This window comes from Chiroxiphia lanceolata, chromosome 7 (genome assembly GCF_009829145.1).
Source record: "Chiroxiphia lanceolata isolate bChiLan1 chromosome 7, bChiLan1.pri, whole genome shotgun sequence".
Lineage (NCBI taxonomy): Eukaryota > Metazoa > Chordata > Aves > Passeriformes > Pipridae > Chiroxiphia > Chiroxiphia lanceolata.
Genome location: NC_045643.1, coordinates 18,962,360 through 18,987,776, shown reverse-complemented (window position 1 = coordinate 18,987,776; position 25,417 = coordinate 18,962,360). Strand labels below are relative to the sequence as shown.

The window sequence follows — 25,417 nt, the reverse complement described above, 5'->3', positions numbered from 1 at the left end:
AACTTAAATACTCACCCTATGGCTAGTTTCATCAGATTAACTTTACAACTTGTAAATAATTTCACTATCTTAGGTTGAACTACTCATGCATAGAATTAAGCATGGACCTCCCTGTGTGTGTATTTGGAGAGATGGAATGGGCTGTTCATACAGTCCAAGTTTAGGTGGACATCCAGCTTAGATGGTCTGAAATTTTCACCACCTTTGCACCTCTTTTATCACTGGCTGCGTAGGCAACTTGGTATCTTAAATCACATGCATCTAATTGCAGTTAGATGCCTCAAATAGGTATGTGAGAAACCTCTCAAAGTTTTAAAATGCTGTCCTTTATCTGGAAGGGCAATCTCTGTGTATCCCCACAAAAATCCTGCCTGATCATGGAGGTCACCAATGTTAAATATTTTTTGTTCCTCATGGAAAATGGTATGGATATTAACAAGCTGTGGAAATAGAGACTACAATCCAATTTTTTTTTTCTCATTTCAGACTTATAGTCATGAAGTTTACTTCGACAAAGACCTTGTATTACATATAGAACAGAAGCCTAACAGGAGATTCAGTTGTTACGTTTACCAAATGGTCTGTGATACTGCAAAAGATGATTAATGTTCAAGCCATGAAAAAACAGAAAGTGTTTTGTAAAAAAGGAGGGAGAACTTTTGAATATATTTAAACCATAACAACTACAGAGACTTCAGTTTGGATGTTATTTAAGGACTCCATACATAGAAAGTAGTCAGCTACTGTTTTTCTGGCAGGATTTAATCATAACATTTTGTACTGCTACAAGAGGTTTGGGGTTTTTTTTTTCTTTGTAACACTGTACACTTGCCTGTAGTCCATAATGGCTCTTCATGTATTCACCAGTTCATTAATGCTAGGTGCAGCATTTATTGCTTCTCTTCAGCAATAGGATTGAAATACTGGACATCAAGGAGAAAGATGTGGACTTACTGATTATCTGCCATCTGCTGTGATCTGTCTTACATAGTTTTACCTATGCAACTCTAATATAGACTGTCAATTAAACAAAGTATATAAAACTGTCTAGGATAAATTTTATATGTAGCATGAAAATTGCAGTGTTACCATTAAACCACTTAGACAAAAACCTTCTCTTGTTTTTGTGTGAGAAATGAAATCACGCAGGTTTTCTGGTTGTGTATGTGTTGGTTTAAAGAGAACTATTAATCAATTATGTATTTTACTGTCTTTTTAATATATATTTTTACAGATACATATAGCAGTTCTCTGGTTCTCCCTGTGCCAAGGGTCAGGAGTTGTCAGGAGTCTGAGCCAAAGCTCCCAGCTGCTCACCCTGATCACTGTGTGCATCCTGCCTGATGCATGGGAGTGCCATGTGGTATATTCAGAATCTGCAGAATGCGGGCTTTCATTTTAAATTAAAAAGCACCCACAACAAAACTCAGGCTGTAGACTTCATGGTGATAAAGAGTGTTTCCAAATGCAAGCCAAAGATGGGATCAGGAGAATAGCTCTTGGAGGGCATGACCAACATCTGATTTCTCACTACCACCACCATCATCATGACCGTGGTAATTATAAATGCAAATATTCTTTTTACTCCAAGCTTTACTAATTAAACATGGATCATTCTAGAAGATGCAGCGGAGAAGAGCTCTAGAAGAATGATAAAAATTTTCTATTTTGAGTTTTTAGAAAAAGTGTAATGCAAGAGAAAAAGTGAACTATAATTGTGGAAAGAAAAAAACAACACGAAATGGACATTTATGAAGATAATGAAACAGCAGTAGTAATAAAGGGCAGCAGCAACACGTAGTTTCCACCCTGGCTTCCATAAATTTTCACTTAGTGTCCAGGAAAGAACACCTGTCCATTACCTGCTATTTTATAAGTAACTACGTAACTAATACATGAAGGTAATGAGTCTATAAGGCAGAAGACCCAAATCTCAAGCAGTTACTTAAGATACATTTTATGCTCACTTCTGTTTGGGTTATTGAAGCAGTTCCTCCTAGAAAAAGACATTTAAACTTCATTGTTTATTAAATACTGCAAGTGCTGTTCACGTAGATCAGCTCTAGCTTTCAAGGGTTTGCTATACTTCCCAGTGGCTTATTCTTAAATTAGTACAGACTTCTGAATTGATAGTCTGGTAAATCTATAAATGCACATCAGTATCCAAAAATGCAGCAATTTGTAATGACCAAAAGGCAGCCCAGACTTTGATGAAGATTATGGGATCTCAGGTAAGAAATTCTATCACTCTAAACACTCACCGTGTTGCTGCACTGCAGATAATGGCAGATGTTCCATCCTGGAAGATCACACATAGACATTTTCATTCAGAAACAGGAGTATTTTGCTTTAAAACACCTTGAAAGCTATTTAAGAATAAAGAATCCCCAGTAATTAGGCCTGAGCACTTCTGTCTTCACACCCTACTTACTAATGGGCTGGAACACACCAAAGAAACAGAATCAAGCTGTGAGTTGCCTTCTGTACCTATGCAAAGACTCAGAAAATTCTAAAAATAAACTTCTATTTAAATGGGAGGAAAATCCTGACCACAAACCAGTACTTTTTTACACTGTTAAAAAAATAACTCTATCTAAACCAAATAAAAATACCTGCAATGCTTGGTGGCAGCTCACTTGAATCAGCTGCTTTTACTTCAAGTTACATTTTTAAACTCATCCACCAGAAAAAACCTACTTTGCCAGGAGACTTCATATGTAGGCATTTTTTGGTCACTGTTGCTGGCAGGGGTGTACTATTGTGCAGTGTCAAATTGATAATTTGAATTAATACATTAAATCTGACTTGTAGACCTATATTTTGATGTCCATTTATGATGATTCTAGAGCACTTAGGTTTCTCTTTTTCATAATGTAAATTATATGCTTGGAAATCTCTTACACAATCTGAATAATTCAGTATGCTAAAGAGTAACAGTGTGTGTAAAGTGGAAAAGTTCCGAGGAAACCCATGTGGTTTCCATTACAGAGGAAAAAATATTCTTGTGCACATGCCCAGCATAATTATCTGCAAACACCAAAATGTGACATTAGTACAAGAAAAGAGGGGGAAAAAAAGCTTTGAAAAAACAGAAGTAACTTTTTCAAATGTAGTTTTATTTCCCATTTCTAAATTCAGAAATTAATAAAATAGAGAAGACAAAAATTTTCTTCTCATAGGCAGCAGCTTAATGATCAAGAAACCCATTTACTGATAGTTTTTTGTTTTACAAAAGTCAGACTAAGGAACTATTGGCATGAAATTGTGAGTTCCCTTACTTCCTGTGTATTTCAGAGGGTGCTTAGCACTCATGCCATGGCTTCCAGAGTCTGCAGATAAAGCCTCAATTAATTATTTCAAATGCAATTTAATAAAAGATCAAAGCTGAAAAGTTCATGCTTCTTTTATTTTCACTAGCACTAGATGCGCAAGGAGAAGATTATATATACATATATAGAGAGATGTAAATATATATGTGAAATGTTAATGTGAATAAAGACTCAAATGTGTATTTCAAACATAGAGTTGAAGGGATCTTACTCACTTTTGCCAGTTAGGTGATTTCATCCAAACTTTCTGCATTTTCAATGTGGAGAAATGTTTCTTTATTCTTTTGTTTGTTTGTTTCTGGATATGTCTAGTTACTTTAGCAGCACAGTTTCTTGCTCATTTTATTCCCATTTTGTATTTTATTTTCCTTTTGTTATTGAGAAAAATACCATTTATATTACTTAACGTTAACTGAAGACTGCCAAAAACTCACCAGCAAGAGATTTGTTTTCCTTATGGAGCTGTAACAGCTATCCCACATGATGGAACAACTAATAAATTAATTTGCTTCCCAGTTATGATAAAAATTGTTAATAGGAATACCTGCTAGAAAGGACATCTGCATAGGGTGGCATGTAGGCTGTTTCCTGAAAGAACAGTTGGGAGGAACTGCTGTCAGCTGCTCAAAGCAAGATCTCTGGGCACTCTGCCTGCAAATGGCAAAATGTTGGTCTAGGAAGTAAAAAGATCACAAACTAGTGAAGTCACGTTGGATTTCATGTAGTGTTGTACGATACAAGCTTTTTGCTGTTGCCAGAATGAACAAAATCTAAACGATAAGAACAAAAAAGGGGAAAAGGTAGTAAAAATGTGGTTTTCTAAGTCTGAACCACAAAAAAACATGGAATAGCAACTGAGTTCTTTCCTGACCGCCAAGTATTGCTACAGCCACAGTACACAACTTTTAAAGAGCTTTTTTTTTCCTGGAAGATGTGTGAATTGATCTGATATGTATGTTGCAATGGCTCACCAATAATAATTGCATTGAATCAATATGATTTCAGGTGTCTCTGATACACAGACTGATATGTTATGAATACTAAAAGAAGGAAACAAGAATTCCAGTATTTAAATCAATGTTAGAGATATTTAAGGGAACATATTTTTTTGCAGCTATTTCACAGTCTTAGATTTTCAGAGAGGATCACTTGAAGCTCTCTGGTTGCTACACTTGGCATTTATGCAATTATAACTTTAGTATTTATTTCTGCTTTACTGAAGTTACAAACTGATGACCCAAATAACCTTCAGGAGCTCCAAAACAATTTTATGTCAATGCATTCTAATGTTTATAGATTGAACAAATTTAAAGTAGTTAAAGCGTTTTCTTCGGCTAACAAAAGATTACATGAACTGCAAAAATAGGCTGGGTTTCTTTTTTTTAATACAAAGAACTAGGTATCCTAGTTGAGTGAAGAATTACAATGATGCAATTGTTGAGAACTGCGTGGTATAGCTTAATAAGTCGTTTAGTAAACTGGGAGTACAAATGCCTTGTTCCTGCCTGTGTGGAGAAGGAAATTGAGCTCTTGGGAATATATTTTTAAGGAAGAGTAAGTGCACATTCTTCTCGGGAAGAGAAAAAGGAAACATGGAATGCGAATCTAAAATTCACTGGTATTACTCCACTGAGTGGTTAAAGAGCTCTGGCTTGCTTGAGATGCTGCAGGAGAAGCAATGCATTCCACATGATAGGACTGCAGGCTCTCCAGACAGCCCCCAGTGAGAGCTGTTTGCCAGCAGACAGACAGGAAAATTATTCTGTGAACATGTTTACTTGGATGCTCCACATTTAGACTCATACACGAGCAGTTTTCCTGATTATATCTGAGGTTAGTCTCAACCTTGGGTATGTAACGTGTGTGTTGGCTGCCTCTAACATGCACTTTGCAGCATGGTCACAGCACATTTCCATGCTCTGGGACATTGGAGATCTAGTAAACTGAATGTTGACACCACGCTCTTCCTAGTTTAGCCCTTTATAATGCCACAGCCCTTCTTTGTGCTGCCTGGAAGATGGCTTGATTTTATGACTGTCTTAGAAATATTTTGTTTTGTGGACTAAAGCAGCCTACTTCCAGCATTTCTACTTCAACAAAATCAGTTGAAGTCAGTAACAATAAGGTTGAGTGCCTGTGGATCAAAATCAGGGGGAAGGCCAACAAGGCTGACATGCTGGTGGGAGTCTGTTACAGACCACCCAACCAGGATGATGAGGGTGATGAATTATTCTACAAGCAGTTGGCAGATGTCTCAAAATCGCCAGCCCTTGTTCTTGTGGGTGAGTTTAACCTGCCAGATGTCTGCTGGAAACTCCATGCAGCGGAGAAGAGGCAGTCTAGGAGATTCCTAGAGTGTATAGAGGATAATTTCCTGCTCCAGCTGGTAAATGAGCCTACCAGGGATAGGGCCCCACTAGACCTTCTGTTCTCAAACAGAGAGGGGCTGGTGGAAGATGTGGTGGTTGGAGGCCATCTGGGGCACAGTGACCATGAAATAATAGTTTTCAATACTCAGGGATGCAAGGAGGGCCATCAATAAAACTTCTACACTGTTCTTCCGCAGGGCAGATTTTGGCCTATTCAGAAGACTGGTTCAGAGGGTACCCTGGGAAACAACCCTTGAAAACAAGGGGTCCAGGAGGGATGGACATGCTTCAAGAAGGAAGTCTTGAAAGGACAGGAGCAGGCTGTCCCAGTGTGCTGAAAGGCAAGCCGGCAGGGAAGACAACTGGTCTGGCTGAACAGGGAGATTTTGAAGGAAATTAGGGTAAAGAAGAGAGCCTACCGATTATGGAAAAAAGGGCTGGCTACTCAGGAAGAGTTTAGGAATATAGTTAGGTCATGCAGAAAGAAAATTAGAGAGACAAAGGCACAACTTGAACTTAATCTCACCAATCTGTGAAGGATAACAAAAAGTCCTTCTACAGACACATCAAGAGCAAAAGGAGGGGCAAGGAAAACCTCCATTCTTTAATGGACACAAGTGGAAATATAGTTCTTTACCTCAGTTTACCTCAGTTTTCAACAGTAAGAAAGGTTGTCCTGAGGACAGCTGGCTTCTGGAGCTTGTTGAAAGAGATAAGAACCTGAATAGCCCCCCTGTAATCCAGGAGGAAAGAGTTAGTGACCTACTGAGCCACTTGGATCCCCACAAGTCTGTGGGACCAGATGGGATCCATCCTAGGGTGATGAGGGAGCTGGCGGAAGAGCTCGCCAAGCCGCTCTCCATCATTTACCAGCAGTCTTGGCTCACTGGGGAGGTCCCAGATGATTGGAAGTTGGCAAATGTCATGCCAATCCACAAAAAGGGGTGGAAGAAGGACCTGGGAAACTACAGGCCCGTCAGCCTGACCTCAGTGCCTGGCAAGGTTATGGAGCAGATCATCCTCAGTGCAATCACACAGCACCTACAGGATGGACAAAGGATCAGACCCATCCAGCATGGGTTTAGGAAGGACAGGTCCTGTCTGACCCACCTGGTGGATGAGGGGAAGGCTGTGGATGTGTCTACCTGGACTTCAGCAAAGCCTTTGACACCATCTCCCACAGCATACTCCTAGAAAAGCTGGCAGCCCACAGCTTAGACAGGGGCACTCTGTGCTGGGTTAGGAACTGGCTGGAGGGCCGGGCCCAGAGAGTGCTGGTGAATGGTGCTGCATCCAGTTGGCAGCCAGTCACTAGTGGTGTCCCCCAGGGATCAGTGTTGGGCCCAGTTCTGTTTAATATCTTTATCGATGATTTAGATGAGGGGAGTGAGTCCACCATCAGCAAATTTGCAGATGACACTAAGTTGGGGGGGAGTGTCGATCAGCTGGAAGGCAGGAGGGCTCTGCAGAGGGACCTGGACAGGCTGGAGAGTTGGGCTGGTTCCAACGGGATGAGGTTCAACAAGACCAGGTGCTGGGTCCTGCACTTTGGCCACAACAACCCCCTGCAGCGCTACAGGTTGGGGACAGAGTGGCTGGAGAGCAGCCAGGCAGAGAGGGACCTGGGAGTTTGGATTGACAGGAAGCTGAACATGAGCCAGCAGTGTGCCCAGGTGGCCAGGAAGGCCAATGGCATCCTGGCCTATATAAGGAACAGTGTGGCCAGCAGGACCAGGGAAGTGATTCTTCCCCTGCACTCAGCGCTGGTGAGGCCACACCTGGAGTGCTGTGTCCAGTTCTGGGCCCCTCAGTTCAGGAAGCATATTGAGGTGCTGGAGCAGGTCCAGAGAAGAGCAACAAGGCTGGTGAAGGGAGCACAAGTCCTATGAGGAGAGGCTGAGGGAGCTGGGGTTGTTCAGCCTGGAGAAGAGGAGGCTCAGGGGAGACCTCCTCACTCTCTACAACTCCCTGAAAGGAGGTTGTAGCCAGGTGGGCATCGGTCTCTTCTCCCAGGCAACTACCAGCAAGACAAGAGGGCATGGTCTTAAGCTGTGCCAGGGGAGGTTTAGGTTAGATACTAGGAAGAAATTCTTTACAGAAAGGGTAATCAGGCATTGGAATGGGCTGCCCAGGGAAGCAGTGGATTCTCCATCCCTGGAGTTTTTTCAGATGAGACTGGATGTGGCACTTAGTGCCATGGTCTAGCAACCATGGCGGTAGTGGATCAAGGGTTGGACTTGATGATCTCAGACATCCCATCCAACCCAGCTGATTCTATGATTCTATTTGTATTTGATAAGCACAGGTGTACAGACGCCAAGGTGGAATTTCCCAGTCAGTGCCTAGGAAATGAAAAGATAAGGAAGGATTGACTTTTCTTGATAAGATCTGCTTTGAGTATTAAAAGAGTGCCCATCCTGCCCTTCTCTCCAAAGAGATTATCAAATACATCATTCAGCCCTCAGCAGTCAGCTGTATCACGTTGAGTTCCCACTCCCATGTAAACATGGAATCCACTTGGACATTGTAGCTGTGCTAAGGATTGCTTCTGATTCAAGACCAATCTGACATTTGCATCAGGTGGGCAAGAAGAGGCAGAAGAACAGGAAACAAGGAGAAATACAGGTAGGAGTTACTAATCCTCTTTGTATTACAGATGTTCCATAAAGAACATTTCACTTTGTCTAAGAATTTATTTTGCACTTTGTTCTGGTTTGGTTTATGTAGCAATCTGTAAGCTTTCACATTTCTTCAATTCTGTTTTCAAAAAAATTCATCCATGGTTAGTTGGCAAAACTGGGTCTCATTTTTCAGTTCAATAAAATTTTGCGTTTGATCTTGTTATTTGCTGCTTAACAGGGTAAACTGGTTTGAGCTATAGGAATTCATGAAAGTCTTCTGAGAAATACAGTTTTAGGTATAAGTAAAATCCACTTGGGTAGAAAGTTTCTATATGGGACTGTTGGGGTACTGGATGTAATGAAAGCTTGTTGAAATCAGTGGGAACTTGAAGTATTTTGCAGTTGGGAGATTTAGGTTCATAGAAGGTAAATCAAAATAAATATTTGCATCAGTTTTTAGGCTTTACAGAGACAAGAGTAATTTTATTAGACCACCCCATATAACTGGAAAAGAATGGACACATTTTGGAGCCCGTGAATCCTTTTTTTGGAATTTTATGTAATATTTTTGCAATTCCTTGCATGGAACTGACAAGTACCATAAAAACAATGCTTTGCTATCTGTAAAATTTCAACATCAATCTGAAGGTTTTACAATACTCTTTAAGTATATTTTTTTTTTAAAAAAATATAACAAAGATTGATTGTTCAAAAGATGGTGAGTACCACTTTGTTTAACCCACATGATATTTTTTGTGCACAAGTAGGCAGATCTATGGTTTTACTATATGCTGGTTTGCACACAAAGAATTTAACAATCCATAAAAAACTTAGTAAAATTTTTATGACCATAATATTGAGACGACCTTTGTGCCTCATAAGCTAATCACAGTGTCCTTGGAAGTGCATTCATCAGAAGATTCAGGGCTCAGATCTTTGCTTCTCAGAGATGCTGTGACTTGTGAAACTTCATGGTATCAGTGTTATCAGTTCTAGTTCCCATTGTGACTAGAATGAGCAACGACTTAAATCCTGAGGGCAGGTCACACCAAATCCATGCAAATTAAAGCTAAACATCTGTAAACAACTGATGTCCAAGTGAAGCTTTTCTTTAAAATGTCAGAGCTTAGCATCTATTTTTAAGAGATTAGAGAGAATAATGAAGAAATATATTTGCATCCTCGTCCAATCTGGCCTGGTCTTCATGTCTCTATGTAGATGTTTCCAGCACTTTCATAAGTACGGTGTTTGAATTGGCAGTATTCTACTGAAACTATTTTAAGTTCCATAAAACTGTTTCCTTTCATTTTTTTAGGCCTCAATTTGAGTGTGAGATACCAGACAGCTCAAAGACTAGCCAGAGTAAAAAAAAATATTTTTTTCTCTCAATCAGTTAATGCATTTCTAAGTCATATCATATGTATTTCGATACTATATGTATATTTTAAAAGTAAGCTAATCAAATACCAGAAAGTAGTGCTGAATATATGTTTGGGCATAGCCTCCTACTGACAGGAGAAACAGAAACATTGTTCACAGCACTCCGGAATGCCCAAATAAGGAACAATATAATCTTAGAGAAATCCTAGAGAATTAGATGAGGGATGTACTCAGACAAATAGGATGCAAACTAAGCTCTGCAAACTCAAATAAGATAAAGAACAAACGTTACTGGTTTTGGTGGTGAAACACAATGACGCTGTGCCTGCTCAAGAACTGAGGTCAAGACAATGAAGAAGATTCAGCAGGACCAAACAAGGGTGGTGACTATGGGGGGGTGACTATGCAAAGCAAACTAATGACACTGTATTAAGCGAGAATATCTAATGAATATGTAATATGCAATAAAAAGCCCTGTCTGTCTGTCATTTGGCACATTTGATTAGAGGAGCTGTCCTCCAAACATCCAGCATGCTGCTTTTTAATACCTACAAATAGGAGTTAACAAGTTTGTTTGTCGCTTTTCAGTATCACTACTGCATTTGACAGGCTTCAGAGCCAGCTGAATGTTCTTAAGCAAAGCAAAAAGTGACTGAATACATGATTTGAAAAAACTGGTCTAATCTATCATGTAATATTTCTGGCAGGTGCTGCCTGTTGTCTCTTTTGCAATTCTGTTTTATTTCCTTCTCTTTTCCTCTCTAACTTCCCTGCAATGGGTCCTTCCATACCTTTTGGAACTGTCTTAAGTTTCATGCACTCCCCTTCTTAGCTACTGGACATTTGATATATTTACGCTATTCAACAGAACAATGTCCACATCCTTCTGCATACTTAGGCCAGACTCCATATATGAAACTGGTTAGCATCTGTTCTACATTTGCAGCACTCGAATCCAGTTGGAAGGGGACGATCATGATGGCAAGCCGTGCTCCAAGTACAGGCAAATCCATCAGTATCTTTAAGTGCGCTCCTCCAACTCTTATATTTTCTGTATGCTCTGTCTGCCTCTTCGTCACAGCAGCGCTCCTGCCTTATCTGTAAGTCCTTATGGCTGTAGTGGCTTATCTTTATGGCAGGTCTCTAAATTCCCCAACGTCCACTACAGGCTCCCCCACGAAACAACCCCCGACTATCATCAGCTCCTTTACTCCGCTGCTGGGGGGAGCGCAGTGGGGCCACCACCCTGGAAAGGGACAGGTTTACAGAGAAAATTCTTTTCTAAGGCGCGGTTCTGAATCCGAGGGAACACTCAGAGCTTGTGAAAACTTTTTTAAAAAAAAATGGCAATACGTTCCTCGTAAAAAGCAGCGCTGAGACGGCCGCGGGACGCCGGGCGGCCGGCGCACAGGGCGGAGGGGCGCGGAAGGGCGCGGAAGGGCGCGGAAGGGCGCGGCGTGCTGCCCTGCTCCCGACCCTGCAGCTCCCCGTCCCGTCCCGTCCCGTCCCATCCCCGCCGGGCCCGACCTCGACCCCGCCCGGCCGCCGGCCCGCCCCTACTTCGCGGCGCTCGCTGCCGCACTCGGGGCGCGGAAGATGGAGGACTACGGGCGATTCTTGGCGCTGCTGGCCTCCGCGCTGCTGGTCGGCTTCGTGTCCGTCATCCTCTCCTTCGTCTGGGTCTTCCACTACCGCGAGGGGCTGAGCTGGGACGGCGGCGCGGGAGAGTTCAACTGGCACCCCGTCCTCGTCGTCACGGGCTTCGTCTTCATCCAGGGCATTGGTGCGTCGGGGGCCCGGGTCCGGGGCTGACGCGGAGAGGGCCGGGGCGGGTGGGCGCGGGGCTGCGGAGGAGCCTGGCGGGGGGCGGCGGGCGGAGCCCCGGGGCGGCCCGCGGGCGATAGCGGGTGACAGCGGGAGCGCTGCGGCTGGTCCTTGGTGCACGGACGGAGCGGTTCAGGGAAGCTAGCACTCCCCGAGAAGGTACAAAGAGTCCCTTGTAATAAGCTAAAACTGCTACGTATCGGTTTGGGCTTTCTTTTTCCTGTAGGACCTTGTTTACCCTGGCCTAGGATTGCTGTGTACTTTGAGTAATATTTGAGAGGTGTGTTTTCCTAGGCAGCCTGAATTTATGCAGGTTGAGAATCTAAATGCCAGAAATGCTGCCCTAGGAAAGTTTCTCTTTTGGCTCTCTCCCATGTCCCGAGAGGAGAAAGGAAAGTTCAATACCACAGAAGCTTGATCCAGGAATGGGGTTTGTGCCAGAGAAAATGTAGCACCATTAGCACCATTAAAATGCAGTTCTTCAGCCCAGACTTAGCATAAGTTGTTTTGTAAAAGATATATTTTAAATTAATTTTTAATTTTGTCGCCTAAATAACATGCAATTATTATGATGCAGTGTTGCTTTTTTGTATTGTTTTGTTGTTTATAGAGTGTATGAACATTTGACTTCACAGAGTTCAGCCTTGTACTGACATTTAACTGTTTCCCATTACACTTAGAAAATGAACAGTATCATTTTTTCCATCCCACCAATTAGTGTGTTGGGTCTTCTGTGCAAGGGTTGTTCCTTGAGGCCAGCAGGAATACGGGAGTTGGAACTGTGTTTTGCTGTTGGCATAGTTGGGTAATTCCAATAAATCAACTAAATTAGACACACTGTAGTTGCTAAACTGTCAATTTAGGAAAGAAATATACAATGCTTTCTGTAAAGTTTGAAATGCAGATAATGAGAGAGCGCCACAGAAGTGCTTCTCTGCCCTGTGAATATATTCTAACCAGAGCTAAATATTGCAAAAAATAACATCACTACACTGTACCTTTAAAATCCTGAAATTTGGGAGTGTAAATTTATGCTAATGGCATTAAAAAGTAATGGGAAAATCTGACAGAGAGAACAGCATCCAACCGTAATGTTTTTATAAACTCGGTGACACAAATCTTGCTAGTTTCAGTATGCAGAGAACTAAGTGAAACATTAGTAATCGCCCCATGAAGGGCAAATAAATACTGCATAGAACAGTTGAAATGCTCCCACAATATTACCACTGAGTTTTGAGGGGAGAGGATAGAGAAGATTCCATTGTTTTTAAGGAAGGAAGAACCTCTGGCAACTTACAGTATAATTGTAATCAGGACTATTTCTTCTTTGTAATAGAATATAAACTCAAATTTTATCTAGACAAACTTGGAATTTAATTTTTAATAACCTTATTTACATTTGCTTCATTACTGAATGATATATTGCATTCATCCAGCCAGAAGACTTGTCCAGCATTCATTTCAGTGGAACATGTATGCATCTCGTGTGCTCGCTTGCTCTCCAGCAGGAGCCCAGCCAGTCAAGAGGTTGGAAGATGCCGAAGGCTGTCTAGTTCCGGAGATGAAGGGAATGTTGTAATTTGAACGTACACTGTAAATTTTTTTTTTTTCACTGGGAGTGGTGGTATTCTCAGTTTTGTGGCTTCAAGTTACAAAGTACTATTGAGCAATAAACAGTACTTCGAGCTTGTTCTACAAAATATTGCTCAATAGGAAGTGTAATTTCAGGCTATAAATAAGCAATGAAATTCACCTGTTGACTTCACTGAGATCTATACTACTTACTGTGCTTAAGCTACTGGGTTTTTTATATAAGTATAGCATTTTTAAAGAAAATAGGGAGAGATTTTCTGCAGCTTTTTCCTATGTATTTTCTATTTTTTTTTCCTCTGAAACTCAGCTTTTTCCCTGTGTCACAGAGAAAGGGTGTTGTCTCAAACCTTCTGTAGGTAAGGATATATGTAAAGTAAATGGAGGTTTACCATAGTTAAAAACCCCCACATATACAAGGAATTCACTTAGATCATTATTTACGGAGGAAATCCTGTTATATAACATGAAAAGCAAAGTTAGACACTGAAGGAGTATTGTAGTAAATCAGATAAAATATCAACAGATAAGATACCACTGTGAATCTGATTCAAATTTGACTGACAAAAGTCTGCCACTGAATTCAAAGTAATTTGGATGAGACTGGGAAATCAGATACCTCTTTGGAAACACACAAGAAACACAAGTCTTTAAGTAGTTAAAAGTAGGAGTATCTAAAAAAATCTTGCTTAAATTTTTGTGGAGGATTTTAAATAATAACAAAACCAATTGTTTCTTGAGTTTATTAGTCTATACAAAGGATAGAAATATTGTATTGTCTGTAGGAGGTAGAAGAGATGACTATAATATAATGTGCACACTGCGAAGTAGATGTGCCCTAATAAAAGTGTTGTATATATCTTGTCAATCAAGTGGAAAAGCTGTAGGCATGGTAATATTAAGATTTAATATTTGTGGATTAGCACCTATGGGTAAATGATACCTGACAAAACACTGTCAGTGCACAGTAATTGTCCACAAGATTTCCTAGACTTAAAGTGAGAAAAACGCAGGCAATAAAACTGTGTGCATATTAGTACAGCAACATTTTTGAAAATAAGAAAAAAACATGATGAAAAGATGAGTTTTAAGAAGAGCTTGAAGGAATAGTAGTGTGATAGAATGGGTTAAATAAGTTAATAAATTCACATGTGCAATTGTTGAACAGTGACTGCAGACTCAGGACATGATCCAAAGGAATATTTACATGATAGTTCATGTTTGGCCTGTGAATGATTAGTCCTCTGGTAAGAATAATTAAGAAACCCATCAAGATATAATGTGGTGTAAATGGTTTTTGAGAATTTCCCATTACTCACCTTATAAAAGAATATCTTTTTTTTCTACAAAGAGGTGACAATCTCTGTTGCAGAGGAGCAGCGTGGTGGCTTTTGGGGTGTGGAAGATTGAATAAAAGAGTGAGTCAGAACAAGGAAGGTGGGGTAGTCGGTCTCCCATTCTCAGATCAGTCTTCTACTGTTTATGAGTCACATGTATGTTCTAGACAATAAAGTTGTAGGTTGACACTAAATCTTGGAAGGTAATTGAAAAATTAATATTCCTCATCATAGATGATTTATAAATATCATATAACTTGTATTTTAAATGGTCTTAATACATGAGGGTGTAGCTTAACATCATCAGTAGCTTAACATCAGCAGTATATTAATAAAGGAATACAACAAGAATGTTACTTAAGAGTGCTTACACAGAAAAGAGAAGGAAAAATCCAAGTCTACCACATCACCATGTGGTTTTATAGAGTCAAACTTCATCTGTGTGGATGAAATTTCCTACGTGGGTGAGACAGTCCAACAGATCACTGTGGCTGAAATATTTCTACTTTTTTCCTCTACTTCTCCCTTTCAGCTTTCTCCTTGACTAAGACTTTATCTTCATACACATTTGTTTGTGCCAGCTCTGGCCATTGTCAGACAGCTGGCCCTTGCCAGATGCATAAACTGAATTAACTCAATTAGCAGAAAATCAACACACACACCCACACACACACCCCCCACACCCCACCCCCCAAGTACATTTTTTGCTCAAATAAAAAGCTGAATTACCTGCATGAAGGGTCTCTGAACTGCTGCAGATGGGAGAAGGGAGATGGTGGACAATGTGCAAGAGCAAGGAGAAGGAGTGTAAATCTATTTTAAAGCAAGCATAGTCTTTCATCTTGAAATCACAGCTAAGGATAATGCTTGCTCTGAGCTATCTGACACACATGATTACTTTTGCTTCAAACATAACAAAACATTTGTTCAAAGGAAAGATAGTTAAATGCCGGAGCTCCTAACATCCAATAGGCTGCAGAATTCTCAGGAACTGGAAGGGCAAATGACTGGTGACCTGTGAGGGTCTCATCAGAGGCAACTTGTGAAGAGGCTGCTCTCTTGATGAGCTTAGTTTAAGTTCCTTTGAAATCATAAATGGACACTTCTTGGTTCTAGTGTTAAAGCGGTTTCCAAAGAATCTATTGGGCATTCAGAACTTTCCAAAGGTAAGCAACAGGATCAGCCAAGAAGGCAGAAGAGGAAACAGGCAGAGTGAAGAGGACCATTCCTTTCTGACAGCTTTGAGGTGCTGTGCAATGCAGCCCCAGTGCACTCACAGAGACATTCTGTGTGCCTGCTAAGGTGGAAGGCATCTCATGAGTAATCTGTGACACTTCCTACAGCACGTGAAGCACATGCCAGAAATAACTAGAAAGCCAACTCTAGAATTCTGCCGTGTACGTTTGTCAAAGAAAGGTGTCCCATGCCACATAAAGATGTTGCAAGATCACTCTGGCCTGTGTGATGTGTTTTAAAATCAGCTCAAAACAGAAGTGAGATCTTAGTGAAAAAGTTCAGTCTAGGATCCCTAGAGTATTAAATGACTTAACTGTACTAGAGATGCTGTACCTAGAGAAAGTTATTCACAGGGCTGCTTTACTATGTACCCACTAAAAATTCTGTAACTGTGTATGTGCTTTTAACCAAGGCTTTAATTTTGAGATGAAATTACACATCACATCTGAGTAAGTTTTAAGAGCTTGTACTACTGAAAGACAAATCTTCCTTTTCTCCCCTCTGTTCCCCAGATTGTCTTGTTTCCTCTGGCAGGTCAAAAAAGCACTAGTTATGAGAAAGGCAGGGAAAAGCACACAGAAGAGGTGATGGGGAAATAGACTGTGTCTTTTCACACTGATAAACAGTCAGATCTGCAGAAGTTGCAATGTGTAGCTTCGTACATAGCCCTCACAGAAAGAGGATTAAAACAAATTGTACTACCTTGCATATGTCCTGGGCTGTGGCATGTAACATACTAATGCATGGTATTGTTAACAAGTGTCCAGACCATTAATCTGTATTCTGTGGTTTTCTATCATATCGTTTATGGGAAACAGCCCAGAAAATTCAAGGCTCAGATGGAGATCTGAGGCTATGTGGACAAGGGACTGGTGAATTTGATAGTGATTTTTGAAGTTAAATCAACTAGATGAAACCAGAAAAATATTATAGAAACATTTTAGCCTGGACTTGACTGTCTGAGATCAAAGACTGAAAACTAAGACTGAAAACCTATGCTCATGAAGTTTTCTTTAAGACACACAGAGTCCATTACTCTGCTGCACTTTGAATAAATGATTGACAATACCGTGGGCCATATGGTAAGGAGGATTTACCGGGAATATCCTCATGGGATGTTGAGGCTTGTTTGGGGCCCTTTGACATACCTGCTTTACAAAATTAGAAATCATTATCATCAGCACTAAGTTGATTCAATAATAGTCTAATGCAGGATATTATTGGCAGCTGGCTGAACTGAGCCAGCAGTGTGCCCAGGTGGCCGAGGCAGCCAACAGAATCCTGGCCTATATCAGAAATACTGTGACCAGCAGGACCAGGGCAGTGATTTTCTCCCTGTGCTGGGCACTGGTGAGGCTGCACCTCGAGTGCTGTGTTCAGTTCTGGGCCCCTCAATTCAAGACAGACACTGAGGTGCTGGAACTAGTTCAGAGACGGGCAGAAGAGCTTGGTAAAGGGTCTGGAGCACAAGTCTGATGAGCAGCTGAGGGAGCTGGGGTCATTTAGCCTGGAGAAAAGGAGGCTCAGGGAGGACCTTATCATTCTCTGCAACTACCTGAAAGGAGATTGTAGCTAGTGAGGATTGATTTTATCTCCCAAGAAACAAGAGAAAATGGCCAGTTGCACCAGTGCCATTCACTTGGAAGAATTTCTTCACTGGAGGGTGGTCAGGTATTGGAACAGAGTGCCCAGCGAAGTGGTGGAATCACTGTCCCTGGAAGTGTTCAAAAAACATCTACATGTGGTGCTCAGGGATATGGTTTAGTGTGAACATGGCAGTGATAGGTTAGTGGTTGAACTCAATGGTCTGAGAGGTCTTTTCCAACCTTAATGATTCTATGATTCTAACATTACCATTTAACATTTGGGAAACTGTTGGATGTGATTGTAAGCTTGGTGTGCTGAGTCATACTTACATAAGACAGTAAAACCTTCCTAAAAACAAGGTCTCTCTCTTCCTGATTTTTTAGGAATTACTACTGTTGCTTTTTAAAGTAGAAAGCTGAGAACTGCCTAAATGCTGAATATATTTAAATATTTTAAGGGACACTTTTCCACTATTATGTTTTCACACAGTATGTAAAAGCATACATTGATTTAAAATCTGATCGTAGTCTGGAAATTTGACTCATGAATAGTGTTTTCTTTGGGAATTATTTAGTGCAGTACTGTATTTACTGGCATGCGTCCAAGTAAAAAAAAAGTGTAAACAGAACTTTGAAATGAATTAATCATTTATTATTATTATTCTTCACTACATACAGAAAGAATATTCTGTTTATAATCTATGCTTTTTGCCTAAAAAAGTAGAAACCTTAAATGAGGATGTGATGAATCACTGAATGGGGCTTTTTGCTCAGCCAAGACATTATGGATGTGGACATTAGCTTTTATTGGTCAGGTTATCACTTGTCCTCATACATGTTTGACCCCTCTTATCTAAACATACTTATGTGCTGTCACACATCCAGAATTACTACCTAGTTTGTAATCAGATGTACCTGGGGCTTCATTGATCTAATCTGGCCTGTTTGCATCTGCTGTAGAAAGCACCTGGATCATATGACAGGCAGGGGACAGTCGTGGCAGGGAAGGGGTAGGGGGGATCTTGAAGAAAACTTGGCAAGAAGCAGCTCTAGACTAAGTTATTCTTATGGACCATCTGGTGTTGGATCACTGGATCCTACACTGGATTGTTGTTTTGTTCAGACTGGACTAAACACTATCTGCTACAGTTATTAATGCAATTATAGGCAAAACCCCCCTACATTCATCTACCAGTGGTGGAAGAGTTGTATTTGCCAAATGCTTTTGTCTCTTACAAGAAAGGTTATGATTCCCTTATGCCGAAGAGCACTTTTCCATTTAAAGCAAATGTGTTAATATCAATGCAATAGACAGTCATATAAATATTTTCATAATTAGAAAATAGCATTATCCAAAGTTGGCAAAGAGAATAAATATTAGAAAACAATCTGACACACATTCTCAAAAGTGAGATATTCTAAATAGAAGAATCAGTCTCTATTCCTCCAATCTGACTAGTAGGAGAACAATCAAAATCCTATGCAGAATCCGTCAGATCAATTTAATGACTAAGGAAAAGATGACACCAAGTTGTTTACTGGATTGTTTTTTGTTTTGGTTTTTTTTTGAAACATGCTTAAATTTGGGTTCTTTTAATTAGGAAAAAGTCTCCCTAAAAGCTATATTTAAACCTCAGTTGTATATTCGGAATATGCTATACTATGTGTATGAGAAAAAGCCTTTTAATAGACTTACAGAGGACTAAAGGTTGGATTTTTCTGTAATTAACAATGGAACTATGTGAATTATGCATAATTTTTAACATCTGAGAGAAGTTATAAGGCATAAAATCTTGTTTCTGTTCTTTCTTCAGCTATTATTGTGTACAGATTGCCCTGGACCTGGAAGTGCAGCAAACTTCTAATGAAGTTCATACACGCTGGATTAAACACCATAGCTATGATTCTTGCGATCGTTGCTATGGTAGCCGCGTTCGAATACCACAATGCCCAGAACATTCCTAACATGTACAGTCTGCACAGCTGGATCGGGCTGACTGCTCTTATATTTTATTCTCTCCAGGTCAGAATCTAACTGTATTTATAAATGGGTTGTAACTTTGAGGAATGTTTCAGGTAATTTAGGCACAATAGGCCCTCCCTAGTACACCATAACTACTGGGATAGCCATTTTACACTGTGATTTGGCAAATTAGCATGTAAATGTGCAAATACTGGATCCTTGATTTTGAAGAAAAATGCATCTTAAAGCATATTTTGTTTATTTGCTGGGATAGTGACCATTTATTTACTGTACAGTTACACAGTAGTGTGTTTCTAAGCTCTGTTAACTCCTGAAGTTAAAGTTATTCGGTTTGTTGGAAGCACATTTAAATACAGTGAGAGCTTTTATTAAGGATGTCTCAAATGAAGTAACTGGTTTTTTTTTTTTCAGCTGTCATAATTTTAAGTAGTCACTTTCTGGCCTTGTTCTGTTTATCAGCAGAACAAGTGCTGCAGGAAGCAGTAGAGATCTAAAGGATCTGACATCTGAATGAGCTACTACTGGCTAAGCAGTTTTCCTGAATCAGCAAAACTTTGACAGATGTTTGTGGGCATGCTTTTAACTGCTCCCATTGGCAGAGAATTAGTGTTATCATAATGTAAAATGAGCTAACTTAACATGTTTTGCATTTGGCATAGAGAGGACCAGGCATGCCCTGACATTTACAGTACACATACAGAAAATCCTCAGCTGAGGGGTTTGTGTTCTGGACTTTTATCCTTCACTGCTCAGGCTAGGAGCTACAGGAAATAGTGTTGAAATAGTGTTTTTAACACTTAGAAAAATAGAAAGCATATTGCAGCATTGTTGAGTATATTCTCTATAGGTGAAAAACATAATGGAATGGGTACAAATAAGAAGGAACAATGTTATAAAAATCTTTGTCCTAATAATGCAGCTATTTCAGGGAAATGGCATGTCAGTCTTATGCTCACATACTCTGCCTCCAGGAACAATAGTGTAAATGTATTTATGTCAAATGTATGTTAATACAGTATAGCATACAGACATACATTTAAGAATAGGGCAGAAATTTAAAATGTAGACCGTATCTTGGAAAACAATGTCTTTGGAACGAAGTACTCAAAAATTACATGAATCTCAAAATGACTTCTCACAAAGCTGTGACAATAAGAAAAATATGGCATTAGCAAAACTAATATGAAATACTATGGGATAATTTTTTTTTAAATATAAAAAGAATGACCAGGAAAAAAAAGTAATTTGAGAGTTGGAAAAACTTATCTTCCAGTGCACGATTTAAAAAGCTCTAACTGTTTAGCAAATCTAAGGAAGATTAAGAGATGATTTGATTTTACAGTGTATTAAAAAGCTTCTCAGGGAGAAAGTATCGGGCTCCTTAATCTGTCATGGAAAGACAAAACAAGGACTAAGACAGGAAGTTAAAGCAAGATGAAATACAAATTCATGCAGTACTTCTAATTTAGCAGTAGGGCTGAGTAATGGTAGAACAAATTAAAGAAGGGATGCAACCTCAGTATGTCTGGGCAAGCCTGTGACTGCAACCAAGTGACACGATGGATTATTTTCCATCATGAAAATAGTGCTAATGGGAGAACTAATCTCCTCTCAATAACTTGACACCACCCATACATCTCTTCTCTGTAAATGCCATCTGACTGATACATTGAGAGACCATTCCCCTTCTGAAGATATGTACTTTAATTTAACTAAAACTCTAAAAAAGTAAAATTTTGTAATCCACTCAAGTCAGAAGGTTAGACTGCCTTCTGATCTTCATTTATGTGTAAATCTGTAACAGGAGCAGAGAACGGGACTTGAAGAAACTGTAAAAAAGTAGCTACTCAGACCTTTAAGATATTACTGTATTAGTGACACTGAAAACTTGTGTTTTCAGTACTTAGTTTGGTTGCAGTTTTAGCATTACCTATAAGTTTGGACACTGGTATTAAGTAGGATTATTTTTAAAATATTTGATGTCTGCTTCCTAAGTGCTAATCCAGAATTCTTTGGTTTTGAAGGGAAACACATTCAAAAATAGAAATGCCAATTATTTTCAAATTTTTACCTGAAGACATCTGAGAATGGAATTTTTATGATTATTTTTATTCTGCTTGAGAAGTGCAGCTTGTTTTCTATATAACTTTAACTATAAATCTGTTTTATGTTCAGCTCTTCTTCGGTTTTGCTGTCTTTCTGCTCCCTTTTGCTCCAGTTTATCTCCGAGCACTTCTCATGCCAATACACGTTTATTCGGGTCTTACCATCTTTGCAACAGTGATTGCAGCCGCTCTCATGGGAATCACAGAAAAGCTTTTATTTTCATTGTAAGTATTTTTTCCACTTGTTTTTGAAGTTATTAATTGGAAACTATACTTCTGTTTGCGCATAATAATAAGCATCTAGTATTGGGACATTGTTTTGTTTTAAAAAGACTACCCAGCAGGAGACTGCTGGTTTTGGACCAGGATTGTCTTTAAAACAATCTTTTCTGACTTTTCCTTTCTCTTTCCTCTTTCAAAGGAGAGATCCTGCATACAGTGCATCCCCACCAGAAGCAACTTTTGTCAACTGTCTTGGTCTTTTGCTTGTCATATTTGGTTTACTTATTTTGTGGATGGCAAGCAGGCCCCATTGGAAGCGCCCCCTAGAAGAGAACACTAAAGTCCTGCGGCCCATTGGAGGGACTGCTGAAGGCACAGAGGTGGAATCCACAATGACAAGTAGTAGTAATGCAGATAAATCTGATATGAGGATCAATACTGAAGCAGCCAGAAAACAAAACCTGAAATTTGATGAATCAAGCCAAAGATCAACTATGTAAAGAAAATACACAGAATAAAAGTACTATTATACTGCTAAAATCTGCCCGTCCCCCTGGTGGGGTTCCTTCTAATAGTTATATTGATATAAAAATAGGTTGGGGGGTTATTTTCATTATGGCTTGCTCAAAGAGACTCAAGTTTTCTGCATATGAGTTTAAATTCCAGTAAGTCCCAAACATATTATACTGGTTCCTGCTCAGTTCTCATTTAAAAAACGAGAGCATGAATGATATGAATGACATGAATGACATCACCTAATTAAAAATGTTTTCCATATAATTTCTTAATTTTATGCTTATATCACTTATAGCCATGAAAAATTAACAAGATTGAGACTAAATTTTGCTCTGATTTTGCAGGTTATGACTCAGTCATGCAGTATACTAGACAGAAGAATTTAGTTGTTCACACATAAACTTTCTGGTAATGTTCAGTTTTTTAGAGCTGTGATTTCTCTAGCTGATTAACCCCCTTACCAGCTGCTGAGATCTATGGGATTTGAGGTAATTCAGCACTTTGAAGAGTTGCTCCATAAAAATTACTCCAATTTTAGTCTAAAATTTTTAATTCAAAACAAGAAATTAAAAGTTTGCTTGGTAACTTCATAAAATGTTATGTTTCCTTTACAAACTTGTGGGTTATTTTTTTTCTAAATCAGAATGTATCTGTTGACTTTTTAACAAACTCTACCAAATATATTGTATACAGACAACATTTGGCTTTGGATTATGTGCAATCATTACTGAAATCTAAGGAAACGCAGAATGGAAATCCAAATGCAGAATTTGTCTTATTTGAAAAGCTATAGAAACACACTTAGAAAGAGATATATCACTTGAACCAAGTCTTCCTTTTATCCCCGAAGGCAGCATTTTACTATCTTTATTTGATTGCACAGTTCTGTTGATTTATGGCACTAGACTAGGAATTAGGTTAGCAACCAGAAAAGACTACTATCAGTCTGTCAGAAAAAAAGGAACCTGAAGTAAGAAATGCTTTCTGAAAGAAACAGCTGAGCTTTGCTGATTTGATTGAAGTGTTACCTATTAACTGAAAGCCAATTTGGGTATCTCCACACTGATACAATCATTATTGTCACAGGCATGAAGACGTACTTTATAAGCAAACTGTCTAAACTCTATGACTTTTTAATTTGAAATTAGAGTGTTAAATAATGCAGTCTGAGTCTCTACTGGCACTTTACTCTTATAGCTTTTTCTGATAATTGAAATATTAATGTATTATGCTCATTCATTAATATCACAGATATAAACAATATTTATATTTTTACTACTATAGAAGAATAAGTATAGTAGATTATTTTGATTGCATGTCAAAAATGATGAGCTTTTCTATTATAATCTCTTGTAAAAGCTGCAGAGCCCACTACAAGTCCAAATTTACCATTGTTCATGTTGGAATAAAGACAGTTTCAGACAGCATATAATTTCCTAATTTTTTAAACACTACATAAATTTTTATCTACTTCAGCTTTTAAAAATGTTTAAACACATTAAACTTTAACAAATATGCCATTTTTGTAGTTCAGTGTTGTGTTAGGAGAACCTCCCCGTCGGGAAACTGAACCCAGTCTCCCGTGTGACAGGCAGGGATACTCACCGCCATACTAACAAGGACAGACACCACCATGTGCTGGTTTCACCAGGGCTGCACTGTGGGGCCACCACGTGCTGGCCGCCGGGCTGTGCTGTGCCCATGCGGCCGCCAAGCCATGGGGGTCCTCAGACCGGCGGGAGGGCGGGCGGGGCAGCCCTGTCGCAGGAGAGCAGTGCGAGGGAAGATCTGTGGTAACACAGTGGGGGAGGATAAGGCCAGGGAAGATAGTGGGTTCTTCTGGGGGGCTGGAGGGTTTTGGCTGGGCTGGGGCCATGGGAGGTACCCAAGCCCCGGGTGGGTCCGGGGGCCAGAACGGTTTGGTTTTGGCTCACCTGCGGCTACTGCCCAGGTTAGGTTTGTTTTGGATTTATTTATTGCGTCCCAAAAGGGTGGTCAGGACAAAGGGATGTTCTTGGGTATTTCCCTGTGTTTGAGTATAGATGGGTGGCAGAAAAGTAGGGAGTGAATGGCTTGCCCTAACCATTTTGAGTGGGAAAGAAGCCTGTGTACCCCTATGCGGTTGCAAGCTGTGCTGGTGATGGTACATGCCTTCGGTAGGGTCTCCCATGCCAGACAGGTCTGAGCACTAATAGGCCTTAGCGGCCCTGACCAGCCTCACCCCCAGATGCCTGCCCATAAATCCAAGGGCTCTAATTAAGCTCAGTCTGGGTGTTTTGGGGCTTACCTGTGCCCCTTGGACCTGACTTCTTGGCCTGATTTCTGCCTGACCCCATCACCAAGGACCTGCCCAGTAAGCACAGGACTGTAACCCTCAGTAGATTGGGTTATGACCTGTGGACTGACTTTCCAGCATGACTGTCGACCTGCCTCAGCAGTTGAACCTGGTTGCCATTTCCATGCCTGCGTCGCTCCCAGCCAGCCCTCATTGCTCCCTGACATATTCAGCCTGGACTCAGAAATGGACTACTTGCTGTAGACATGCCGTGGCTTCTCCATTTATAACTATTTCTTCTCTTCATATTGTTTTACGCTTAAAAAGCTTCAAAATTACATTTTAGTTATAATCTACAAATTACAGATGAGGTTCATGAAGTGAACTAAGATGTTTGCTGGACAGTTAGTCCATAAAGCAATTTTTTTCCTGCATTTACAATGATGCAAAACAATACCATCACTTCACAGGTCTCCACACCTAATAAGAGTAGCATCTGCAAATATACATTTCCATGTTGAAAAGTATGCTTAAAATCTGTAGCAATGTAAAATGAGAGATAAATCTTGTCCTCACTTTATTGCATACTGTAAGAAGTTGCAAGGGCCTTGCAAAACAGAACCTCAGCAGCTTTCAAAATGTACTGATAACTATACAGCTGGTGACTGGAATTAACAACTGCAGCCCTGCAAAGAAGGCACTGTTATACATGGATTTGGATGAACTCTTCTTAGCTACCAAGCAGTGGGACCCTGGCAATGGCACTGCAAAAGCCTGGGAAGAATTTGCCTATCCATGAGACTGTAAGTGTATAAACATAAGCACTATTTGAGTTTGCATACAGACCTAAGCACTGCTATCCTATCCTCAAATAAATGACATAAAATTCACAGGCAGTACAGGCAGTCAGCCACTGACACATCAACAGCTGTTCAAATCCCCCACAGTAGTGTTACTCCACTTTGAAGAAAAGTATCTTTAAGTAAGAATTGCTCCCAGTGATTTTAGTTGACTTCAGAGTTCACTGTTATTCCAGTCTCTGA

General features: G+C 40.0%; 2 protein-coding genes across 5 annotated transcripts in view; one reads left to right on the top strand and one right to left on the bottom strand.

The window, feature by feature from the left end:
- DCAF17 (DDB1 and CUL4 associated factor 17) overlaps positions 1-22,798 on the top strand; it is a 40,088-nt gene extending 17,290 nt beyond the window's left edge. For 2 of the 4 annotated variants that reach the window (XM_032692591.1, XM_032692592.1), the window contains exon 14: positions 487-1,212. In XM_032692591.1, coding sequence (XP_032548482.1) covers positions 487-606 — 120 coding nt within the window. In that variant the 3' untranslated portion in view covers positions 607-1,212. Of the gene's footprint in view, positions 1-486; positions 1,213-11,240; positions 11,483-19,086; positions 19,296-21,431; positions 21,587-21,782 lie in introns of those variants that run through there. The other 2 variants (XM_032692594.1, XM_032692590.1) reach the window with 2 other exon arrangements.
- METTL8 (methyltransferase like 8) overlaps positions 1-25,417 on the bottom strand; it is an 80,523-nt gene that overhangs the window by 39,300 nt on the left and 15,806 nt on the right. The gene's annotated exons all lie outside the window — the stretch shown is intronic.